At 38.5% G+C, this 26,504-nt stretch overlaps 2 protein-coding genes across 2 annotated transcripts in view; one reads left to right on the forward strand and one right to left on the reverse strand.

Moving 5' to 3' along the window:
* Positions 1 to 6,662: 6,662 nt before the first annotated feature.
* Positions 6,663 to 16,303, forward strand: LOC110164311 (myoD family inhibitor domain-containing protein-like). Its single transcript, XM_055155686.1, has 4 exons — positions 6,663 to 6,852; positions 7,574 to 7,653; positions 10,007 to 10,261; positions 15,927 to 16,303. Exons 1-4 carry the CDS (start codon positions 6,788 to 6,790, stop codon positions 16,196 to 16,198), a joined length of 672 nt encoding a protein of 223 aa, XP_055011661.1. The 5' UTR covers positions 6,663 to 6,787; the 3' UTR covers positions 16,199 to 16,303.
* Positions 16,304 to 22,569: 6,266 nt separating this feature from the next.
* si:ch211-272n13.3 (ankyrin repeat domain-containing protein 26) overlaps positions 22,570 to 26,504 on the reverse strand; it is a 33,477-nt gene continuing 29,542 nt past the window's right edge. Inside the window, 2 exon segments of the mRNA XM_055155354.1 lie at positions 22,570 to 25,134; positions 25,469 to 25,514. Coding sequence (XP_055011329.1) covers positions 25,013 to 25,134; positions 25,469 to 25,514 — 168 coding nt within the window. The 3' untranslated portion in view covers positions 22,570 to 25,012.

The raw sequence follows: 26,504 nt of genomic DNA on the forward strand, positions 1-26,504 counted from the left end.
ATTAACTATTTGTTCATTATGAAATAAATCTTTGTTCGTGCTTTATTAAGGCTAATTAATGTGTAGATAATTAAAGTGAATGATCTATTATGAGGTATAATATTGTTTGTTGTGTAGCACCATGCAGTTTTGGTGATACTGGAATTTAACACAATTTTGTGACGTGATGTGTTAATAAACAAACATAAGCACATAAACAGTATAGTAAGTATAATTTAAACATAAACAAACAAGAACATAAATAATTATCAGTTATCACCGGTCCATTTTCTTCCACTTATCTGGGGCCGGGTTGCAGGAGCAGCAGTCTAAGCAGAGACTCCCAGACTACCTTCACCCCAGACACTTCCTCCAGCTCCTTCGGGGGGATCCTGAGGTGTTCCCAGGCCAGCCCAGAGACATAGTCCCTCCAGCGTGTCCTGGGTCTTCCCCGGGGCCTCCTCCCAGTGGGACATGCCCAGAACATCTCCCGATAGAGGCGTCCAGGAGGCATCCGGATCAGATGCCTGAGCCACCTTAACTGCTCCTCTCAATGTGGAGGAGCAGCGGCTCTACTCCGAGCTCATCCCATGTGACTGACCTCCTCACCCTATCTCTGAGGGAGCACCCAGCCACCCTGCGGAGGAAACCCACTTTGGCCGCTTGTATCCACGATCTTGTCCTTTCAGTCATTACCCAGAGCTCATGACCATAGGTGAGGGGAGGAACATAGATTGACCAGTAAATCGAGAGCTTTGTTTTTCAGCTCAGCTCCCTCTTCACCACAACAGTCCGATAAAATCACCACAGCACTGAAGACACTGCACCGATCCACCTGTCAATCCCATGCTCCATCCTCCCCTCACTCATGAACAAGACCCTGAGATACTTGAACTCCTCCACTTGAGCCTCAGTATCAGTCATCAATAAACCAAATCATCTTCTTGGCCTCTCTTCTAATGGCAATATGTTCTTTCCAGGACACTCAACTCCACAGATCAAGATTCGCTGTTGTCAGAAATGCATTTCAAAACTACTGACATCGATGACCCCTTTGTTGACCTTGAATGATTTAAGTTTAGATTTCGAGTTCACAAAGGCTGAGCTGTAACAAGCACATGTTCTAACACCGCTTATAGTCAAAGTGTTTTTTGTATTGTTTTATGTTTAAATATTATATGTTCCAAGTTAAGGCTACATCAGTTTCATAAAAATGTGCATCTAAATGAAATGTATTGTGTAGAGAGAAAAGCCATATATCTTTTGTTCACTGTGGTCATTATTGTATGGAAGTGTTTAGTCCATGGTGTCCTACAGTGTCCTGTCTGTGTCATCATATGGATCCAAGAAAATGTTTACAATTATTTTTTTTATTATTTTATGAACAATTACTGTGTTTCATCATTTTAAAATCACGTTTCTCTGTGTTTTTACTTAGTTAAATCTGGGGTCCCAAACCTTTATTGCAAATGTAGTTTGTTCCCTAATATCAATATTGGAAAAAAGTTGAGAATTCGCCTTTCACAGTTTGAAATTCAGCGACCCCAGCTTTAATAAACAAATAGTGTTTTACATCTCTGTGTAGATAAAATATGCCAGAAAGTGAATTTGTTCATTGTAAATCTGTTACTCGTTTACTCATAATAAATGGCATAAATAAATGTCGCAAAATACTCACTAATTTGTAGTGGTCTATAAGTTTTATTGTCAGTTAAATCATAGAGTGAATTGGTTCATACACTGTAAATCCAAATAAGTTACCAGAACTCAACAAAAATGAGGAAATCAATTGCCTCATTTATATTAAGCTGATGAACTTAAAAGTCACAATTTTCTAGAACTTTAAAGGTTGGACTTGATACTTGTACCTTTTGATAACAGCTGAATTAAAAGTGCTCATTTAGCTTAACTCAGATATTTGCAGTTAGTTTTCAGACCACTGGAATAATTACATTTTCAGTTTGTATGTAGTTCATGATTTTGTTCACACAGTCCAGTACATCCAGTTGTATCTAGAGGTGGGACCAAGTCGTCGTTTTGCAAGTCTCAAGTAAGTCTCGAGTCTTTGACCTCAAGTCCGAGTCAAGTCCCAAGTCAAATACAGGCACGTTCAATTTGAGTCTCGAGTCACTGGCCCATAAGTCCAAGTCAAGTCCAAGTCGTCTGTTTTGAGCTTCAAGTCATTTCAAGTCTTTAAAGTACCAAATGTAGCTTTATTTTTTGTAATTTGTATGAATTTTAAACTCAATTGTACTTATAAAGTCTTAGTATATTTATATAATTCATTAGCTAGGACCACACCAACAACGACATAGTGTGAAGAAGTTTATTGATAATGTACGAGGCGGGGCAGAGATGGCTGGGTTGAGACTTTAGGTGGGGACTCCGTCTCAATCTTCAATTGGCCCAGCCAGAACAGGACCCCCCTTGCAGGGGTCTTATGATTGAAAGACAAAATTGGGGATGGGAGGGTGGGGTCCAGTTAGCCCAGACAAACTGGGATGATGGGAAAGGCTGCTACATATAGGCTTCTGGGAAATTCGAGGTGTGGTGGAGGTGAGTTGTGGTTCGCTGGTGAGAGGAGAGGGCGGCTGAGGCGTGGTCCTGCTCCTGAATCTCACTTCATCATATTAACTACATGTATTTATATAAGAGTTGTAGAAATGCAAATTTTTCCTTTTTAAATGTCTTGAGAAGATCTTAGAGTGAATCAGAATAGAACGAAGTCAGATTTAAAAGCGCTTCTCAAGTCACAGGTCTCAAGTCCGTGTCAAGTCCCAAGTCATTGACCTGCAAGTCCAAGTTGAGTCCTTGGGACTTTTAGTCCATTTTATCAAGTCAAGTCTCAAGTCCTAAAAATAGTGACTCAAGTTTGACTTGAGTCCAAGTCACGACTTGCAAGTCCCACCTCTGATATCTACACACATTATAGACTACAAATAGACACATCATAATATACACACATTATACACACTGTAGGAGGGGGATTAGAACCCAGGTCCCTCATGTGAATGTCAGGGGATTTACCAGTGGAGCTCCCCAACTGAATGTAAACTACACACAGTCAATCATACATCATAGTATACATATATTCTACTATAAACACATTATAGTATACATACATTATACTATAAACACATGACATTATACATATAAACACATTATACATATATTAGATCATACACACCCTAGAAGGGGGATTTAAACTCAGGGATGTGAAAATCAGGAGGTTTACTAGTCTAATCAATATTATATAATATGTATACAGTTCAGTAATACATACATACATTATAGTATAGACATAGTACATTAAACACACATTACATATTATTTTGTTAATTACTTCATTCTACTAAGTTGTACCTCATCTATGTTTTTAAGTTAATCTCACTTATATCCACATTAGTTCACTTTAATAAAAAATAAAAAAAAGAGTTAAAATTACTCAAAAAGAACATGTTACAGCAACTTGACATGATTAAGTTAGTAGGACTATTTCTAAAACTTTGAGTATACACAACTTAATTTAATTACTCTGATCGTTCAGGTTTACAGTGTCCACACACATATCACACTACACTACTTCTATATTTATGAAGTGAATCTCAGCTAAAATGCGCTCTTTTTGTACATTATTTAAGAGACTCACTGCAAAATAATACAGTGACTTGATCCGACACAACTCTACACATTACACAAAACGTTTCCACTACAGCTAAAAGACCAAGAGCTCATGTTTTTATATTTTTGTAACAGGCACGTGCCGTTCCTGTTTCCATGTGGGACAATGCAGTGACTCAAATAAACCACTGAACTCATCTCTACTATTATTATTATTCCATCTATTTGCACAAGGAAAAGGAAGGACATTGTTTTAAAAGACACAGCAGTGGGTCTGGAAAATATGATTTGATACAATGACCATTGTCACCAAATAATGTCCACACAGTTACATCTTTCACATTGGTCTATTTCACAAGCATCTAAGAGACAGTAGTGTGGATATTTGTAGCTTGTAGTTTGTTGTAGTAAATTATTGCAGTTAACCATCTGCAAATCTACACTGTGATTTAACCCCCATGTGGCCTTTCCTAAACTATATGTAATTGATTATTGAAATAATAATATTGTCAATGTAGTTCTGAAAATATTCCACATTTGAATATAATTATTAATGCTACAAAAAGAGCAATTGCAATGAAAACTGAGAAATAAAAGTATGTTGTAAATTTCCCAATGAAGGATAAAGTGATAAGTCTTAAGTTTTGTGAGTAATTCAGTCATTACGGTCATTACAAATTTGTCCGCAGTCACGTTCACATCAAAATCTGATTATTGTCTGATTTCTGGACCTTTAAGATGATTTAAATGACATGCAAATGATCACAATCAGAGATGATTTGGCATGACATTTCAATATTCTTTTAACCTAATAAATCAGATAATAATTTGATTTTGAGAGTTTGTGTAACCACAGCCAGTGTCTGATACTTAAACCTAATACTTTTAAAGACATGTTTTTGTACATTCTGCTACTGTATATTTACATAAAATTGCTTTGCCTTATTGGGATACTCCAAATATATGACTTGTTTTTAATGCATTTGTATATAGAGCTATAAATAAAATGTATTATATATTATTCTTTTTGTCCATATCTCCCACACTAAATAAAACTGTACTCCTGTTAAAAAAAAACAAAAAAAAAAAACAACACATGTGGTGGCACCTGCGCTGGCTCTGACACACAGCCCAAAGTGGAGCTGTTACTGGGGCTTCTCTCTCAAACGCAGAACAAAGTGCTGGCTCCTCGATGCTTGTTTTGACTAATGTCAGTAATTGTCGTGCCTGATAAGGACTTTAGCTTTGGCTCGGGGGGAGCGCTTTGATTGGCCGTCACACCATTATGACGCCTTCCGCTGATTGTCTTGTTTATCGACTGGAGTTATCTCCGAGCTCCACAGCTTCAGCGCTGTCACTTCTGCGCCGCTTTGAAGTGAAGTGTACTCACTATGAGGCGGACATGTTGTTTTTTTCATCTGGATATTTTGACAGTCAACAGTGTGTTAAAGCACCAAGCCTCCTGTCTGTACCACACACCAAACAGAACGAGCACTATAGAAAATAAAGAGCACACTCAGTGTCATTTAATGCTTTGAATAATCCCAGGGCCTAAAGAATTGCAGAAGAATGATCAGCAATTAACAATTATTACAGTTACTGCGTATGTGTTTTGTTTTGCTTTTTTATGTCAAATGTTCACCTCACCTCTCACCTGGGAGGCTTGGTTCAAATAGTCCTGGATTCAAACTCTTCTAAACCTCGATGAGAGACCACTGGAAGAGAGAAGAGCTAATGTAATGTGTGGAACATAATGACCACAATTATCCTATGAAGTAAGATTCCAAAGGATCTTCCTGCTCATGTGAAATACATCGATAAAAGATAAATGCTAATCACTATATTTGTATAAACATGTTCTATATCGGCTTTTTAAAGCCTGATCCCATCAGATCTCTGAAGCTCAGCAGGCTGGGTCTGGTCAGTAGTGGTGTGTGTGTGTGTGTGTGTGTATGTGCATGTCTGTGTGTGTGTGTTTGTGTGTGTGTGTGTGTGTGTGTGTGTGCGTGTGTGATGGTGGAGATCAGAAGGGCCAATGGTGCAGATTGGCAGCCTCACTTCTCTCAGTCTGCTCCAAGGCAGTTGTGCTTAGAATAGGAGCTGTGGAGCAAATAACTAATGATCTGTAAAGTGCCTTTGAGTGTCTATAAAATTATATATAAAACTGATGCATTATTATTATTATTATTATTATTATTATTATTATTATTATTATTATTATGTGATAGATTTACAATTACAGTTGAATATAAAACCATATTTTGTGTGGGGTGTGTGGGGAATAGCTGCATTTCAGACGACATCACAACATTCTATAGTCCAATAATATTTCATACAGGTGAATATTGTTAAAATGCAGTTTTTTGTTTTAATACAGTGAGTTCTGGGGTTTAGTCACTGACAGATCAGTGATCTCACAGATCACAGTCAACATTTGTGAATTTACCCTCTGGATATTTCATGGTAAATGTAATACAGTGTATAGAGAACACAGACTCCTGCCCCATCCAGGAGTCTGACATCACCACATTCTACAGTCTGAAAACCGAGTGCCACAGTGAGGCAGCAGGGTCTAGTGGAAACTGTTGTTGTGTCCTTAGACAAGACACTTCACCCACGTTGTCAAGTATGAATGTGGTGTGTGAGGGTTGAGACTAGTCAGATCGGCAGCCTTCAGTCTGCCCCAGGGCAGCTGTGACTACAGTATCTCACCATCATATATGGAGTGAATGAAGAATTCTCTGTAAAGAGCCTCGAGTATCATGAGTTATTTTATTCTGTACACTGGTCTGCAGCGTGCTGTGATGTCCCGTAAACCTCCGTCATATTCATTTCCTCTAATAAGTGTTTGTGTAAAGCTGCATACATTACTGTGTCCTCACACACAGATGTGACATGTGTCTGTGGTGTGTTAGAGACACAAAACAGGGCGCTCCAGGGCAGCGGCCCTTATCACACTTTGAACAGCCAACACAGGGACCAGGAGAGAGGAGGAGGAGGAGGAGGAGGTATTTTGATCATCAAACACACAACAGCCATGTCCAGTTCGCAGTCAGCAGGCGGTGACTCAGGAGTTTTGGGTGGAGGTTTCCTGGCCTCTGTATTGTGGACGGTCCCGGGGCAGTGGGACAGAGGAACTACTGAAACACACATGACTATACAACATGAGCCAAAATGAGAGTTAGAGATGGTCCCAGGACGACACATCCCCACCAATGGACTGAAGGCACACATCGACAAAACTGAAGGCAAGTTTTATATTACACTCTTATTGTTGTTTTATTTATTATTTATTTATGCTCTGACGCATTTTGTGCTTCATATTGTCATAATAACTAGAGCTTTTTTATTAATGGAGGCAGTAGAATAAGAGTGACATGTACACAGTATCCACCAAAACACTGAATAAAATGAATAGAAAACCTGTTGGAAACACAGAATACACTTTATATATTTTGTCCTTTACTTTCTTTTGGTACTGAGTATAAATGCATGTGCAGTGCTGTATTAGTAAAAAATAACTAGAGTTGTAAAAAATCAACTTAAAATGTGATTTTATTATTTATTTTATGTTTGCATTTCCATGTACAGTCTGAATGACTGTCTGGAGTGTGTCGTGTGTGCATAAAGTGCAACATTAGGGCAGCATCATTTTTGGGAAACTTTTAATTAGATTGATGATTAATGTTTTAAAATCAGGTTTCAATTTACAGTTCACATTTGAAAAGCCCAATTTATAACATGCATGTAGAGGGCTAAACATGACGATAACATTTCCATATGATGACAGGATATTTTGTTGGTTGAGGACATTCAGTTACCCAAATAATTTCAGTCTTTGTTTTGATAATTTGATGATTGCACCACTTCAGATTGCAGCTGTTCAGTCGTACAAACATGCTTTACGTGGCCTAGAGTGTAAATGGCCTGTGTATGATTGTGAGCTCATATTTCTTTTTGCTTCTGAAGGCAGTCTGAGGTTAAAGTCCGAGCGACTTCCTGAGCCAGTCCCTGATTGTGGAGGAAATGCCATCGACCCTGACCTCATCAGCTGTGAGTCCCGTGTGATGACTGCTGCACAGAGACAACACCTCCTCACAGGGGGGCTGAGATAGAGTGACCAGACGACACTATTTACCCAGGACAGTCCTCTGTGTCCCCTGTGTCCCCAACCCATTTGTAGCAAAACCATGCTTGAAAAAAGCAACAACATTTATAACCCACAAGTGAGTTGAGAAAGCACAATGTTGAACCATGTATCCCACGGGCTTTTAGAATTATCATTACAACATTACAACTGTTCCGTGGGGCAGTACTGTTTTCTGCAGAGGGCTGGTGTAATTGTAACTTGTGGTTAAGATAATTAATGTGAGCAAATATGATATGAAAAAGCAAATGTTACAAATAACTGCAATACAATCGTCCCTCACTATATCACAGTTCACCTTTCGCGGTCTCGCTGTTTCACGGATTTTTTTGTGTGTGCAATTTTGCGTGCTTTTTTTTTTTTTTTTTTTACAGCGTATGAATGCATTTTGCGTATTACCAGCGGGTAGTAATTACACACAGGTGGGTCAGGACTAAACCAGGTCTAAACCAGGACTAATTTTGGACTTCAGAGAGAGAACCCCAAGCAAAGTGGTGCACTGAACTTTGTTTTGAGTCGGCCATGGTTCTATGGGATAGGCCCAGTAAATACAGAAATATTCACCATAAACAAGTCGAATAATCTGCAACTGGACAGATCCATGAACAGTCAACTGCACCGTAGAATTCTGACCTGTCCTGACTGTTGTGATCTATACAATTAAAAAAATAATATGAATGTATATTTTTTAACAAACTGTCAACCAGAATTAAAATCACTAGCCTATTTTTCCGAGACACTGCAGGCTTATGGTTACCGTATTTTCCACACTATAGGGGCTCTGGATTATAAGATGCACTGTCACTGAATGGTCTATTTTCAAACTTTTTTCACATATAAACCACACCGGACTATTTAATGTGTTCACAATAACTCTCAACTTTGTTCAATTGTAACGTGTAAAAAAAATACTGTTTGAGACGCTAAATTGTTAGAGTATTCACAATAAGTCATAATTGTTCAAACAGTTGGGTGATTCCGGCGTCCAGCACGTCCACATCCCTCTCGTCATGATCCGAGTCAGTGTGGTTACTGTTCCCTGGAGTTCAGTTCAGTGATGATTCTGGTCTTGGTGAAAGCTCGGACCACAGTTGATACTGATCCTTAGTCCAGGCGTCCTCGATCTGTTGGCAGATCGTGGTGTAAGTGGCTCGGCGCTGTCTCTCTGTCTTGGTGAATGTGTGTTCTCCTTCTCTCAATCCACTGCTCCCACACAGCTTGCAGCATGTCTCTTGACAGGTGCATTTTGATATTAAAAGGAATCACAGTATGTATTACTCCACAATCAGTGTTGGGAGTAACGCGTTATAAAAATTTGTAACAAATTACTGTAATGCGTTGCTTTTTGCTGTAATGCATGGAAAAAAATAGTAACATTTGACTCGGTACAAATGTCAGTAATGTGCATTACAGTGCATTTTTAACATGGATTGAAGTGGTGGGCTTTTCTTCATACAAATTCACTAACATTACCGCGATATCAACAAAGGTGAAAGGCTCAAGACGCGCCCGCATAGATCGTCAAGTAACCGTGAGCGAAAGGACCGACACAGAACTCTGCGTTCCACTGGGCGATGCCTTGCAGACATCCTGTTCCATGGACTCGTGGTTCTCTCAGGGGCGGTCCTAGATTCCAAGTTCTAGTCCAAGATTAGTCCTGGTTTGGTCCTGGTTTAGACCTGGTTTAGGCCTGGGTTAGTCCTGGTTCAGCTCTGGTTTAGTCCTAGTTTAGTCCTGGTTTAGTCCTGGTTTTGTCCTGGTCAGTCCTGGTTTAGTCCTGGTTTAGTCCTGGTTTAGTCCTGGTTTAGTCCATATACGGCACAAAAGTTCAGCATCTTCACAGTTATTTTGGTGAGAGTAACTTGAAAGTGCTGCAATAGTCGTGTAATGCCTTACATTTTAAATGCAGTAATATTGTAATGTAACTAATTACTTTGAAATGACAGTAAAAAGTCATAAATAAAACATTAAATATTTTAAAGTAACTTGCCCAACAGTGTCTGCGATGCTCGTGACTACAGGAGCCGTAATGGTGCAAGTGGTGCGGCCTTGTAGTTTACTAAAGACACATGAATAAATTCATATAGAAGGTGCTCTGGATTATAAGGCGTGCAGTCATTTTTTGATGAAATTAAAGGCTTATAAGTGCGCCCTATAATGTGGAAAATACAGTATGTATGTTAAGCGTTTAATGACTTGGAGGCATTTCAGATCCCTTTTCTTCCTCACACTCTTGTCTGGTCTTGTGTTCTCCTTTAGCCCAGCCTCTCCCTGCTGCTGTCCCGGTTCACTCTGCGGTCACTGTAAAGGAACCCCAAAAACACCAGAGCTCCCAGTCCCAGTCCAAAAGCAGACCGAGCTGTCCCCAGTGCGGGCTGCAGATCCCAGAGCACAAACACCTGAGGGGAGCAGGCGGCTCTAGTGTGTCTGTCCACAGCAAAAACAGCAAGAAGAGTCGCAGCAAAGCAGACAGCACAGCCCATCTGAACCAACCTGCTGCCAATACTAACAGAGGTATGCAACTCACTGAAGTCTGTAAAGCCAGAGGTCAGAGAAAACTCACCTTGAATCCCACTTCCCTCCACACAATATCTAGGCTGTTATGTTGTTTAGTGAAGATCTGGCTACCGCTGTATTTATAGTTTCATTTAATCTAAAATTATGGCTATTTTATCATCTGCAATCATCATTTTATTTGATCAAAATACACATAAAAAAAAAAATAAATCCGTAACATTTGGTCAAAAACATTGGCTACATACAACGATTCCTTTTCCCTTTTTGTTTGGTATGTGACTTTGACATGAGAACAGTGAAGAGTCTAAATACTGTGAAATATTGTCCAGGTTTAATTCAAATGACTCTGCAGCTCTTATTCAGTTCAGGGTGAGACTCACAGAACCTCGTCAAAAAAGCCTGGTCCCACTGAGACGAGGAAACATGTCAACTATTATTAAACCTGTGGGACAGTGTTCGGCTCACTCACCTCACCACCGTGTCACACACACACACACACACACACACACACACACACACACACACACACACACACACACACACACACACACACACACACACACACACACACACACACACACACACACACACACACACACACACACACACACACACACACACACACACACACACAAACACGCTCACACACACACACACACACACACACACACACACACACACACACACGCACACACACACACACACACACACTGGGCACTGCATTCACTTCAGGAGGTAAAAATAAAGACCAGGGACACAGCAGAGATCTGGGTGTATGTGTGTATATATAGTGTATATATATGGGCCTGTGTGGGTGTGTATGAGCAGGTGTATTTGGAACATATAGAGTAAGACAGCTTGCCATAAGACTGCACAATACATCGCAACTGAATTAAAATTTGAGTTGCCACAATTATCAAATTGCAAAGGCAGTAATTTAATAGATTAAATCAGGAGTGTCAAACTCATTTTAGTCCGGGAGCCTGTATCCAACCTACTTTGATCCCAAAGAGGCCGGATCAGAAAACTCATGTCATATAAACCCCAAAAATAACACTAAGTTCAAATATTTGTGCAGAGAAACACAAATCTATTACAGAAATCTTTTTTAACTGATGAACTCTTTCTTTAATAAAATATAATATTATGAACAACCTGAAACTTTAAGGAAAATTGTATTTCAAAACAATGTTTTAATATGAACTTGTATGTAAATTGGAATAAGTCAATTTTTTCTTTGAAAATCCTGCACTCGGCTCCACTTTTCTCATGTTGGACATTTTTCTGATGAGGGTGTCACGGTCAACAGTCAAAACGATCGTCCTTTAAGAGCGTTTGGAAAGAGACAAGTCTTCATTTGTGCTGCTCTGGTGGGAGGGGCCACGTACAGAGACACTGGAGACGCTGCTCTGCTCAGCACCGCAGAAAATAAAATAAATAAATAAATAAATTATATATATATATATATATATAATATATATATATATATATATATATATATATATATATATATATATATATATAATATATAATTTAATTTTTATAGAAATATAATTCAAATATTTTAGTAGAAAATCAGACGAGGGCCAGATTAAAGGTCTCGGAGGGCCGGATCCTGCCCCTGGGCCATATGATTGACACCCCTGGATTAGATAATAAAATTATTATATATTATTAAATTACTTACTTAAATATGAACAGAATGTCGTCTGCAAAGAGCAAAATATGCTGTATTTTTGTAGAAAACTCTTGTACCTGTAGTTTCGAGCTGTATAAACATGTCTGAAATGATCAGGGTTCTTGTTGATGCTCCTGCAGTTGTTTACAGCTCTGAACAGTCATTATTATTTGTTAGGGTTTGTTCCCACAAACTCAGCTCTTTTGAAAATCCTCCCAGTGTCTTTGGTGTTGAATAATGGCATCACTCTCTGAAGCTATTGTGAAAAATAATTGCACTTTTGTTCACTTGTACTGACAGAGATAAAGTTGAACTTTATGAGTTTAGGTTTAATGTGGATAGGCCCAGTAATTACAGACATATTAACCATAAACAAAACAAAACATGTGTATTTGAACAGTTGAATTCTTGTAGAGTTCTGCCCTGGCCTCCTGCTCAGTGCTGGAGGCAGGAAAATGTTGAAAATTGGACCAAATAAAAACTTAACAAATACAAGTTGAAGTGAATCTTGTTTTGACCAAATTAGTCTTTGTAAAGTTTGTCTGTGTGAGACTTTGAATGTGCACTTTGTTCTAGTTTTATCAAAGTGTGAGGGCCACTCGTTGTTTACCACTGTACCCGTGTTGTTCTCCCTGAAGTGAGGCATTAAATCAATACAGAAGCATCATATAATAATAATAAGCTGTTTTCATCTAGCACAAAGACATTAGCATACGTTATGTGCACCGGGGGGTGGATCACCGAACACACCGGACCCCACTCCCCAGGGGATAGTGCCATTTCCTTCATTTACTTCCTTTGAGTAAACAGGATAAAACAGCTCGATTTGCATGAGCTCTCACACTCCTCTGCCTCATACAAGGATGAAAAACCAAAGCCGGAAAAACAATGCAACGATAACAATTGTAAAACATGTACTTTAGCGCAGCACCGGGGTTAATATATGCAATCTGATGTGCGGCTAATTTGGTACAATTATCAGCTGACAGTTTAGTGCATAGATGTGTTGATCATTGGCCTTTTTCCTCTCCCCAAGGAACGAACGAGCCGTGATTAAGTAAACACGCTCATATTTGATCATGACTACAAAGCTCTGGAAACTTTTGGCACAACAAATAAACACATGAGAGATTAATTGAGGGTTAATCATGTTGTTAATCCGGTGTTTGAAGAGTTCTGACGGCGTTGTAGACTTGCAACAGTAGCAGCACAGGTGTATTTGTGTTAGTGGGAAGCTCGGCAGGAGGGAGGCGGCAGGAGCGAGCTCTAGTGAAGTCGGTCGGCAGTGGATCAGGGGCATAGGCTCCCAACTTAAAGGTCATTAGTTTGATTCCAGGAGATGTTAAACCAGGTCGCAGTTTTGTTTAATGTGGACAGGCCCAGTGATTAGAGATATTAGACATAAACCAGGTCAGAACATCTACTGCACGGCGTTTAACCTACGTACCATATTTTTCGGACTATAAGGCGCACTTAAAATCCTTTAATTTAATTTTAATTCCATTCAGATCCTCTTACAGTTTACATCACACAGATCAGATATTTTTTGTTGTCCCAAGAGTCAAAAAACAAACAGGAAAACACTCATTTAAATATAAAGCTCCTTCTGATTGGAACAATCTTCCTTCATCGATTCATACATTAACTTTGTTTAAAAATGCTCTGGTTCAATATTTGCATAACCCATGTAATTGTTTTTGATCATTTTGTTGAATTTTTGTTGTTCATCTTGTTCTGATCATCTTTGAACTCTGTTTTTTTTGTTTTTTTTCCCCTCAAACTTGTTTTATTATATGTCAGACAGTCAAGTGTGTGTGAGTGTGTGTTTGTGGTTGTGTTGATTTTGTTGTTTTCATGCTTTTAAAAATGTATTTATCCTACTGTGTGCCCTACTGTATCTGTCTTTTGTTGTTGTGAGGACCCCCTCGAAAATGAGATGGCAAGACATCTCAAGGGGCTTATCCTCCAAATAAATAAATTCTAAATTCTAAACTGAAATTCTCCGGTGCGCCTCATGTATTCAGTCTGGTTGTGTTTACAGACCTCGAACTGATTTTAAGTGGTACACGGCGCTCAAAAATCTGTCAAAATGTTTTAGTATGACTTTGGTAAACTACGAAGCCGCACCTCTTGTTGGATTGTCGGAGCATTACTGCAACCATAGTCAGGGGCCTTGTGAAGCAAATCCGACAGAAGATAAACTGCATCTGCGCACAAAGAGGGAGCTGTTTTTTCAGAGCTTATACTTTATGCAAATGAGTCATGTGGTTTTAACTTTAGTTACTGTAAAACGTAAACAAATGTGTCAAAGCTGCATTAAACACATTATTACTCTAATTATTATTATCACATTATTACTTAAATGATCCACCCACTTTCACATTCATAAAACACATTCACCAAGACAGAGAGGAAACGCCAGGCGAGTTACACCACGATCTGCTGATGGATCATGGACCAGTATCAAGTGTCGTTCTTTTTTTTTGCTTAATGCTCCTTATAATCCGGTGCATCTTACGTCAAACGCTGCTCACTATACTCAGGATTGCCTCTTCTCAGATCTGACCTGTAACCTGGTTGTGTTGTGTCACCTGCTTATCTCCAAGGTGATGGATAAGTTAATAATGCCATACTGTGGAACAACCTGAACCCTGCCCTCCTGCTCCATATAAAACTAGCCATGGGTTGTGCTGGGGTAATACAAGTTTTACTCACATATATGGGAAAAATGGGCACAGGCCCTTTAATGCTGCAACTGCCCGATCTTTGAACAATGAACAGTCCTCAAAATGTATGGAATCAATTTGAAGTCAAATAGTTTAAAGACGCTTTTAAAACATCAAGCAAAAAAGTCTGAATCAAAATACCAAATAAAACAAATCAAACCAAACTAAAAAGTAAAAAAAAAAAAAAAAAAAAGATTTGTGTAATTGTGTAAAATTTCTGTCTTTGCCTCTTTGGAAACATTTTATTTTTATTCCGCTTCTTTCTCAGTTTTGGCACAAATGTGACAGGTCAGTGGGATTTCCATGGGTGAATTCCCATTGGCTCATTTATGGTTGACGGACAGCTGAGCATGGGGCTCCAGACGTTTCCTGCTGAAGTCCTGGCGACTAAAACTAACAAGTTTGTCCAGGACTTCCACTGTACAGATTAATGTTGTTCCAGAAGAACCATCCACCAGAGAATGCTGAATAATAGAAAAGCTCTGAGCACCAAAACTTCAACAGGAAACGTCACAACAGCTTCAGGAGCTCCAAGCTCAGCTGTCCGTCAAACATAAATGAGCCAATGGGAATGCACCCATGAAAACCCCGCCCACCAAAACTGCACCAAAACGTCCAATGAGGAGACCAAAGAAAACTGCACTAAACACGACCGAGAAAGACAAAGATGGAGATTTTACACAATTACACAAATAATTTACTTGCAATCTTATATATTCTATTTTAGTATTATTATTTTTAATTTGTTTCATTTGGTATTTTGATTTATACTTTTTTGGTTGATGTTTTAAAAGTGTTCTTTGAACTATTTGACTCCATAAAATGTTGCCTATAACAGGAAGCTGAAACACACAGAGAGCTCTTTAATGCTGCAGTGTCACATGAACACAGTCCATGAAGCTGGAGATAATAGTGTCTGATGTAAAATTAAAATCATAATAAATTGTGAAATATATGATCCTCCTTAAAACATATTGGTGGTTTTCAGATTGTAGAATGTGATGTCATGTTTCCAGATGAGGATAAGAGCCAGTTTTCATATGAATTATATTGTACTTTACCAAGAAATATCAGAAAGATGAATTCTCAAATATGGGACCTGATTATTTCTATTATTAACTAGACCCAACAAAACTCTGTAGTTGAGCAACACTGAATTGACTGTCCCCATCTGTAAGAAATAATATTGACCTCCAGAATGTTGTGATGTTGTCTGAGACGCAGTGATTGACACGTTTGTCTCTGTCCCTGTCCTCAGATGTGTGTTTTGACCTGCTGCTGTCGTGTCTCTTCTGTCACTGCTCGGCTCTGCTCGTCGGCCTGCTGGAGCTGTGTTCTTCGGGACTCTCCTCTCTGTGTCTGGGTTGCGGGGAGGGCTGCGTTCACTGCTGCTGCTCCGGACAGGGCCCCCCGGTGGAGGAGCTGAGCTGTCACACCCACTGTCACTCGGTCCTGGTCCAGTCCTGTTGTGAGCCCATAGAGTGTCTGGAGTTCTGCCTCGAGTGCTGCCAGATATGCCACAGGAGCTGAGAGGGACACGGCCGCATACTGAACACAAGAAAGTTGTTTAAACCTCTGTGAAGTCGCACCGATCAAACACAAACCTACACAGAAACTGTCAGTCGTTCGTGCTGTTTTGTGCAGCAAAAAGTTTAGTTTGTGCTGTTTTAATTTTTGGGATATTAACAATTCTTTCATAGGTTAAATTGGGGTCAGCAGCCTTCAGGACGCTTCAAAATGCTCTAAAATGCTCAAAATCGAGTCATTCGTTTGTGTTTTGTTTGTGCTACTTTAGTTTTTGAGATATTAATGATTCTTTTATAGGTCAAATTAGGGTCAGCAGCCCCCAGGAAACTTCAAAATGAAACAAAATGACACAAAATGGAGTCATTCATTTGTGCTTTGTTTGTGCTGCAAAAAGTTTAGTTTGTGTGATTCTGGTTGTTAAGATATTAGCAGTTTGATTTTCAGGTGCCACCTAGAGCCTCCTCTCAATTTCATTTCTCTCCAGCGACTAACTCAGGAATCAGAATACAGTAGACAGTTTGCAAGAACCTCAGAAGTTGTAGACCGCACACTGGCCAATCAGCTGTGAGCTGTGACGCCATGACGTCAAACTCGTGGCATTTGTCTGAGTCCCTTTTGTGGAACAGCACAACAGTAAACAAAGAGTCGAGATGGATGTAGACGAAGACAAGACGTGTTGGCAACGATTCCTGAGATCGAGGATTTAAAGCCGAAACAAAGAGAATGTTTGGTGAAAGACGTGATTGTCCTTCTTCCTACGGGATTCGGTCCATTACATACGTCATGACCAAATAGTGATTGGTTAAATAAAAAAGTACCCGTCTACCATCGAGCGAACGAATCCTAATGCCTAAGAAACCGAAACCGGATGATCAATCAGGTTAAATCATCCAGCCCCTCAAAATGTTAAATAGCCTCAAAACAGCAGAATATTATATGAAACATTTGTATTTTGTTTGTGCTGTGACTGTTTTCATTTGTGCAAGTTTATTTCTAAAATTAATTATTATTATTTTTGCGGAAATCTTTTATTTCCAGTCAGCTGACGGCAGCAAACTCCACAAAACTAGTGAAGAGAAATGATCTGAGGCAAAGTGGAAAAGTCTGTATTTTTATATAAAATATGAATCAAAAGCAAATTACTAAAGACAGAGATACAGACTTTTCCACAGCCTCAGGTCGTTTCTCTTCACTAGTTTTGTTTAGTTTTGTTAAAGCCGCTGCCATCAGCTGAAAGGAAAATGACCTCATATAATTTTTCACAAAAATAATAATTTTAGAAATACTTGCACAAATGAAAACAGTCACAGCACAAAACAACACAAAGAAAATACAAACATATCGTATAATTTTCTGCGGTTTTGAGTGATATTTAACATTTTGAGGGGCTGGATGACGTCATCGCTGAAAATAAAACTGATAATATCTTAAGAAAAAGAACTGCACAAATGAAAGTTTTTGCAGCACAAATGAAGTACAAACAATTGACTTCATTTTGGGCGTTTTAGAGCATTTTGAAGTTTCCTGGGGGCTGCTGACCCTAAATTGACCTATAAAAGAATCATTAATATCTCAAAAACTAAAACAGCACAAACAAAATTTTTTGCAGCACAAACGAAGCACAAATGATTGACATAGTTTTTGTGTAGGTTGGCATTTGATGGGGGCCGACTTCACGCAAGTGTTGTTTAAATAGTTTAAAACGTGCACAGTGTTGGTTTTCTAGAATGTGATGATGTTAAACTCCCAAACGGGGGCAGGAGCCATATGTTTTCTATTGACTTATTGATTGTATTTTCATAAAAATGTTAAAAAAGTTAAATCACATCTACAATAAAATGACAATATGTGATTAAAAGTAGGCTTCTGTTCAGTGCACATTGTAAACAGCTACAGGAACATTCACATTTGTTTCATGTTTTTATTGATAATTCTCCCTGTTTTCCTTCTTGATAAAGCCTTTCGTTTTCATGTAAAGACATTGACCTCTGGAGCCTCACACGCTCAGGTCTCTGTTGTGAGATTGTTGCTTTGACTTTTTGGCCCTTTCTGCGGCGCACACTACAACGCTGTCATCTCCTCCTCCGCTCGTTTTATTCTTTGTCATATAAAACAACATGAAAGCAGCTTTATTTCCTCTTTATCTCCGAGACTGAACGCCGCTTTCCTTAGAAGTCCCTGCAGACGAGGCAGAGTGAACAGCCAAAAATAAAACGCGCTGTCAGGTGAAGAGAGAATTGAATTTAAGCGTGTTATTCAAACATGTTTAGATTTAAGCGTGACATGAAGCTGCACTGACGGCTCATTTACTGCACGGACATATCAGCACCAACAAATAAATATAGGTTTGTACCACTTGTCCTGCACAATTTGTACGACGCACTATAAATGTATGCAGCAAATAGGGACAGTCAAGAAAACATAGAACTTAACAACATATGTGAAAGAAAACATTTTTTTTTTTTTTTTTACACAGAGTGGCTCAGTGCAGTGTTTCCCAGACTTTTTTTTTTGGTGGATTTGATCATTTTTGAACATTAATGAGGATATTTTATTGTTGACTGAGTGATCGTGTCTCTGAACAGTTAGTATTACTCAAGTTTGAAACAATGAAAAACACTGAAGTCAGTGAAGTCACTGAAGCAGCAATAAAAGGATCCAGAAGTGGCCTATTTGGACTATAAATGTAGAACATTTCTTTTTCTTTTCAACTTTCAACTGAACCAGCAATACTGGAACAAAATAGTCAATAAAATAATTACAATCAAATTAAGATTAAATTACACAAAAAAAAGATGTCTTAACATTTGAACATTTCTGTTGAGGTAGGTGTGTGTTTTTGTAGTGTGTTCAGTCCGGCTGCAGGAGGAGACGCAGCAGAAGATCAGGAGCAGCATTCACTCTGTTTTTGTGCTTTGGCTTCATTTTTGTGAAACACAAAATCACAATTCATACAGATATGTAGTAGTGAAAAGAGAATATGACGATAAGATCACAGATCCATGTACAACTGTATATTGCAGATCTAAATGCAGATCAAGACAAGATGACCCCCCAAAAAATCTCTTGCGACCCACCTGAGGGTCATAACCCAGTCTTTGGGAAACAGTGGCTTAGTGGGTAAAGTGTACACCCACAAATGCTGGTTGCTGGTTCAATTCCACTGCTAGACAGCACATTTACAGTTGTATCTTTGGACAGAGGAGTGAATATTTACTATCGCACAGAAGATGAACTCATTTAAAAGCGGCCAGTTTCCTCCGCAGGGTGGCTGGGCGCTCCCTTAGAGAGTTCAGTCACACGTTAGGAGCTCGGAGTAGAGCCACTGCTCCTCCACGTCGAGAGGAGCAGTTGAGGTGGCTTGACCATCTGTTCCGGCTGCCTCCTGGACATCTCCCTCAGGAGGTGTTCTGGGCATTTCTCACCGGGAGGAGGCCCCGGACACACTGGAGGGACTATGTCTCTGGGCTTGTCTGGAAACGTGTCAGGGTCCCCTCGAAGGAGCTGGAGAAGTGTCCAGGGTGAAGGAAGTGTGAAAGTCCCTGGTTAGACTGATGCCCCCGCGACCCGGCCTCAGATATGTGGAAGAAAATGGATGGATGGATGAAAACATAGAACTCACAGTGTTGGGAAGGTTACTTTTAAAATATATTCCTCTACAGATTACAGATTACATACCCCAAAATGTAGTTTGTAACGTAATCCATTAAATTACTTAAAGCGAGTAACGTAATCTGAATACTTTGGATTACTTGATTTGCTGTAGAGAAGCAAAGACGAGGAAATCTTCACATAAGATGTTTTATCTGCTAAAAGAAAATAAAAAGCCCAGACTTTCCTTAACCAAATTAAACATATTATTGATAGAAGAGGAGGAGACACGGTCCACGCGGCATGGTTTAGTCCAGTTAAATCTTGTTTTAGTCCTGTTTTAGACCTGGTTTAGATCTAGTTTAGACCTGGTTTAGATCTAGTTTAGACCTGGTTTAGATCTAGTTTAGACCTGGTTTTAGCCCCAGTTTAGATCTAATTTAGACCTGGTTTAGTCCTGGTTTAGACCTGGGTTCAGTCCTGGTTCAATCCTGATTTAGTCCTGGTTTAGTTTCCTGGCAATGAGTGGAATAAAAAAAAAAAAAAAAAAAAAGGGGGATATAGCCCAAAATGTGAAAACAGGAAAATACCGCCATGTAATCCATGTATTTCAACAAAGTAACTGTAATCCAATTACCACTCACTGAAACAGTAACTGTAACCGAATACAGTTACTCATAATTTGTACTCTGATTACATAACTCTGGTACATGTAATCTGTTACTCCCAAACACTGAGAACTCAGCAACATATGTGAAAGAAAACAAATTGTCGGGTTTTTTTGTTTGTTTGTTTTGGCTTAGTAGGTAAAGTGTTCACCCACAAGTGCATAGGTTGCTGGTTCAATTCCACTGCTAGAGTGCACCTTTACAGTTGCATCTTTGGACAGAGGAGTGAATATTTACCATCGCACAGAAGATGAAGCGTGAACATGGTACAGAAGTGAGGATCCTTGTTGTATGTAAAGCCTGTGCATATCTTCCACTTGTTTAGTCCTAGTTCTATCATATTGGACAGGCATTTAAACAGCCGTGATGAGCCATGATTGTTTTACCACTGCTTTCAAAATAACAGCGCTTTTCTTCTCGTGTCACTAAACTGCTCTGACAACAGTTGTAACCTCCTCAATCAAAACAAGCCGCGCGTGTGCCGCCAGAATCCTCGTTTATTAGAATAAAAATATATATATGGGGAATAATAAAACAGCTAATAGTCAAGTCTGTCAGAAAACAAAAATAAAGCAACGCAATTTGAATATCTAAGATTTGGTTGTGATGAGGAGGAGACGGATCAAAGGGAGCTGAGACACAGAAGAAAGGCCATTAGAAATACAAGCTAAAGCGCGTGTGATTTCTCTGTTTGGAAAAGTGAGTGAAGACACGAAGACATCAAAACACGATAATGAGATATGGGTTAAGATACAGACACACCGAGGCAGGTTTTATTTGAGAAGAAAAAAGGGACGGGCCCATATAAGGATCTACAACGAGGTCAATGCATAAAAGATTTATGATTTTACGTGCTTATTGTTGAAGTGTCCGTTTATACATTTATACATCACTTTGCTTGTGTTTTTTTGTTGGAAATTTGAAAACAGTATCATTTTTTATTCATTCATTAAATCAGATCAACCATCAACTCAAATTAACTCTATAAAAATAAGCTAAGCACCACAAATGAAATAATAAATAGAGGGTTAAAATTTCAGTTGAAAATATTTGTAAAATATTTATTGTTTTTTTTCAACAAGTGTTATTTTAACAATTTGAAAGTTAAGGGTTTAAGGAGGTTTAAGTTGGGGTTATTTGCCAGAGTTTATGTGGCTGAAGTTAATTCAACTTCCCTTAGTGTTAATGTGTCTCACTCACCACTTCAAACTCCTGCCAGAGAAGACCAGTTTGAACCAGTTTTGTACAGAATTTCATCTTTTACAATGGAAATAAAGGCTTTACATGCAACTGTTTTTTTTTTTTTTTTACAGTGTACCTTAACTTACACTTTACAGGGTGCAGTTACTACTCTCCAAAATGTTAAATTAACTGAAATAAAGTGTAAAAATGAAACACTTTTGTGTGTTGTTTAGCTAAATCAGTATAACCCTACAAAGTGTTACCCATTTACTCTCAAAATGTTAATATAACTCTGGATTTTAGGGTTAAACAGGAACTTTGGTCCTTAATGAACATTTCCAAAAATGTTAAATTAACTCTAGAACAGATTGGATTCATATCAACCCAGAGTTTGCTGTGTAGTGATTTGTGTAATTGTAGTATAATACTCTTTGTAGTATCTCATTTTTAAACTTGGTAATATATAATTTGACAAAATTCTATGCATGCATACATGCATACATACGTGTACATGCATGTATGCATGTATGTATGTTCGCTCAATGGATGTGATTAAAATGTTGTACAGTAATTCTCCAGGCATATTAATTAACAAATAATATCTGACAGGTCAAATAGTTCAGATTTTAAATGTCCAAAAGAATTGACCAAAATACTGAAATATGAACAGGAAATATCACATTTCAGGACATGTTTGTACAAATCTAAACTACAGAGTTAACAGGTTTTTATGGGAAATAAAACTGGAGATTTTGTTGTTGGTGGAGAAAATGATGGTATTTTGGGATTTGCCAACTGCATGGATTCAAACTTGCAATTTTAATTTGATTGTGATTAATCTGAACAGTCTGATCCCGATTCAGACTGTCACTGTGTTCTTATGCTTCTTTCAACCAATCTTTAAGAACAATTCACTTCAAACACAAAACCAAGTCCAGGGTTTTCTACAATTTTATTTACAATTGTAAATCTTCTGCACTGTACAGGCGTCATAAGTGTTTCCTATCGTCTTTCCACAACAGTAAAATGCTGGTAGTGTTCCGTAGCCTATGTAGTCACCCTGTTGAATGGCCGGAGAGTCTCCAGCTCGTCCGCTTCAAGTATATCACATTTATAAAAAACAAAACAACAAATAAATAACATTACACACAATACTCTCATCTCAGTCTATTGCACCAGTCAATGGCACGTACCATGGGACACTTCATGGCTTATGATCGAGTGAAATAATGCCAGCAATACTTATTCAAATGGAATAACAAACCAAATATTTACAAATTCAAACCTCAGACCTGGACGTTACCGCAATATCTCAATATCTCAGATTATACAAAAACAATACTTTGACGGTCTAAAAGTACTCGATAAAATTGCAGTACTAAAATCATATAAATCGTGCCCTTTACTCCTGAGTGGTTAAGTGCAATGTGCGTACGGCTACTTCCTCTTCTGTCGTTAAAGCAACTTAAAAACATACAAATGCTGATATATAGTGGCGTTTAACATGGAGCAGATCTTTGGCTGTAATCTAAGTGTTTAGGACGTAATATTAGTGTACAGGATATAATATTATAGACCTGCAGAATTCACTAAAGTTCAATCGAGTTTGAGGTTCAGTTATTTCTAATGGTCAGTGATCAGCTTGAGTCATTTTTAATCAAGAGCCAATCCTCTGCCAGTAAAAGCAGTAAAAGTGGTTAAGAGCAGACGTCAAACTTAAGAGAAAGACATTTAAACACATTTCTATGTTAGCTGTTGATTATTTAAAGGTAATTAATATTAAATTAAAATGTATATTGTTTTAATAAAATAAAATGGTGATCTTTTTTGTCATCCCTCCAATCTTGTGGTAACAAATGCCACGCTGATCTTAAGCCGACAGACAATGACATGCTGCGTTCATGTGATTCTTGGACTTTACAAAACATATTTTAGAGTTTGAGCCTCTCAAGCTACAAAAAAAGTTGAAAATTGAAAAAAGCACGAAGAAATCAAAACTTTAAGATGACAAAGCAGCTGACAAAAAGCAGGATTAAATCATTTTGTCATAAGGACGATCCAAGAGTACTACCATCAATTACTGAACAGCAAGATGAACCAGCAAGAACTAATTTGCACATAAAGAGTACCATATTTTTGTATTTTTTGGACTATAAGTCGCACTATTTTTCATGGTTTGGGTGATTCTGCTTCTTATACTCGGGTGTGACTTATATACTCAAACTTTCACATTGAAGCGGTGAGAAGTTCTAGTCTTGTGTGTCAGTATCTCTTACGACTATTCTGTACCAGTGTCACTTCACTCTACTGCGCATGTCTCCTGCAGAAAGAGCCTCTGTCCTGTCTGTATCATGTCAGTTGATCGCACCATTACTTCTGCACCACTGAACAATTTAACATTTAAACAAACTTATAAAGACGACTGAGAAGACTGAACACAAATGCCCCCAAAAACAAAATCAGATTTTGCAGATTACAAACTGCAAGTCATGAAATCTGCAGCTGAAAACGATAATCGAGCAGCAGAAAGAAAGTTTGGAGTGAGAGAGAAACTGACACCGGGAGGATGCACCATGAAACTTTCCTGAAGTCACTGGATGGATGGACAAAGTCTGAACTTCAGTGACACTGAAACCATCCTGTCGGGATTCAGAAAGGCCCGAATAATTCTAACTGGAACTGATGCTGAGTCTGACGACAGCGACACAGAAGAGGAAGTGGCGCTCCGTTTACCTCCAGAGGTCACAGAGTGACACTGAGGATGAAGAATTGAATGGATTTAGTGATTTGGAGTGAGATGGAGAGTTTGGTAAACTTGTTCTGTTCTGTTGTTTATGTTATATTTATCTGAAGAACTGTTCATATGTGACGTTAACAGTCTGTTGTTCTCTCTTCTATTGTTATTACTAGAACTTGACTTTCAACAGGAAATGTCAGTTCCTGGTCTCTGATTTTATAAAAATAAATTTCCCCCAAAAAGTGCGACTTACAGTCTGGAGCATGTTTTTTTCTTCTTCCTTACACATTTTTTGGCTGGTGCAACTTGTACTCTGAAGCGACTTATAGGCCGAAAAATATGGTAGTTTTTTCCAAGATGGACTGCCCTTTCTTTGTAAATTTGAGTTAATTCCCCATAGATCAGTCATATTTCAGTACATTTGACAGAGGCAACAGTGACTGCAGTATGAGACAAGCTGAAATAGCAAAAATATAGTAGAAGCCTTTGTTAGCTGCAGCGAAAATAGCTTTAAAAATAACTGTTTTGTGCTTTTGTTATAGCTTTACTTTTTCCAATATAAAGATGAACTCTCAGAAGCAGATCGTGTTCGTGAGCGGTGTGCGTTTAGCGGTGACCTGTGACCTGTGACCTTTGAGCTCAGATGTTGTAGTTCTTCTTGAGCACGGTCAGATAGTCCTGCGTGGCTCGGGTCACGGGGTCCAGAGTGGCGGATCCGACCGGAGAGAGACGCGCCGACGCCACCTCCAACTCTGCAGTGGCTGAACACACAACACAGTCCATTTTTATAATGATTCCAATATTTATTTGATTCACAGTTACACAGAAATACAAATAAAAACTACCCACAGACCTTCTAGAGAGCACGATTTACGTAGTCTAAAGTATCACACACATACATCATTATTTTATTTAATTATTAGGGCTAGAGTTTTTTGGCTGATAAGGTCCATCAGCCAATGTTGTAAAATCTGTAAAAATGTTATTAAAAGTCACATTTATTTGTTTCTGGAACAGAATCTCGCCTACTCTCCATCACAACATCACTACTGATAATAAAGAATAAAAATACACAGTGTAGCTTTGATTACTCACCACTTCTTAACTCCTTTGATATGTTTCTATCCAACTCACTTCGCATCTGTAACACAAGTAGCACAAGTACTACATATTATTATATATTATTATTATTATATAAGAAGAAAAGTGCAATGAACAAAACCCAAAACACACGAGATGTAACTGGATTTCATGGCTGACAAAATGCAGGGGAAACATGCATGCACTCCATTTTTGTGTAAAAACAGAATTACCATATTTTTCAGACTATAAGGCACACTTAAAATCCTTTAATTTTCTCAAAAAGCGACAGTGCACCTTATGTATTCAGTTTGGTTTTGTTTACTGACCTCGAACCGATTTTATGTGGTACACGGCGCTCAAAAATGTGTCAAAATGTTTTAGTACGACTTTGGTAAGCTACAAAGATTTACGGAGCATTACGACTACTGTAGTCAAGAGCCTCACGGAATAAGTCGTGTCCTTTAATCAGACAGAAGCTGAACCGCATAAGCGAGGAGGAGCGAGCTGTTTTTTTCAGCGCTTATAATTTGTGCAAATGAGTCATGTGGTTTTAAGTTTTGTTTCTGTAAAACGTAAACAAACATGGAAAAGATGGATTAAACACATTATTACTCAGTGTATATTTGAGTCCTCGGTGTAGGAAATAAAAAAAAAAAAACTTAAATGATCCACCCACATTCACTTTCATAATCTCAACTCTCGTCCGTTTGTTTTGCTTAATGTGTCTTATAATCTGATGCATCTTATGAATAAAAATAGACGAGAGAATTCAACATTATTGATATTGTTCCTTATAATACAGTGCACCTTATACAGGGTATCCCCGGGTCTGACTACCCCAAATTTCAGACTTTTTAAAGACCTTTTTAAGACCACTTAAATGAAAATTAAGACCAACATCATACCCATTATGCAGGTGAAAATCAACAGATCCAATTCTAATAATGACCAACCAACTACGGTACTATATCTAGAATCTAAGGCTATGTTTATATGATGACGGCCCTAATAGAAGACACAAAAATGGCGTCGCGTCTTGGCTTTTTAT

The sequence above is a fragment of the Boleophthalmus pectinirostris genome, unplaced genomic scaffold (assembly GCF_026225935.1).
Source record: "Boleophthalmus pectinirostris isolate CB_2022bp ecotype Guang Dong unplaced genomic scaffold, ASM2622593v1 HiC_scaffold_2, whole genome shotgun sequence".
NCBI lineage: Eukaryota > Metazoa > Chordata > Actinopteri > Gobiiformes > Gobiidae > Boleophthalmus > Boleophthalmus pectinirostris.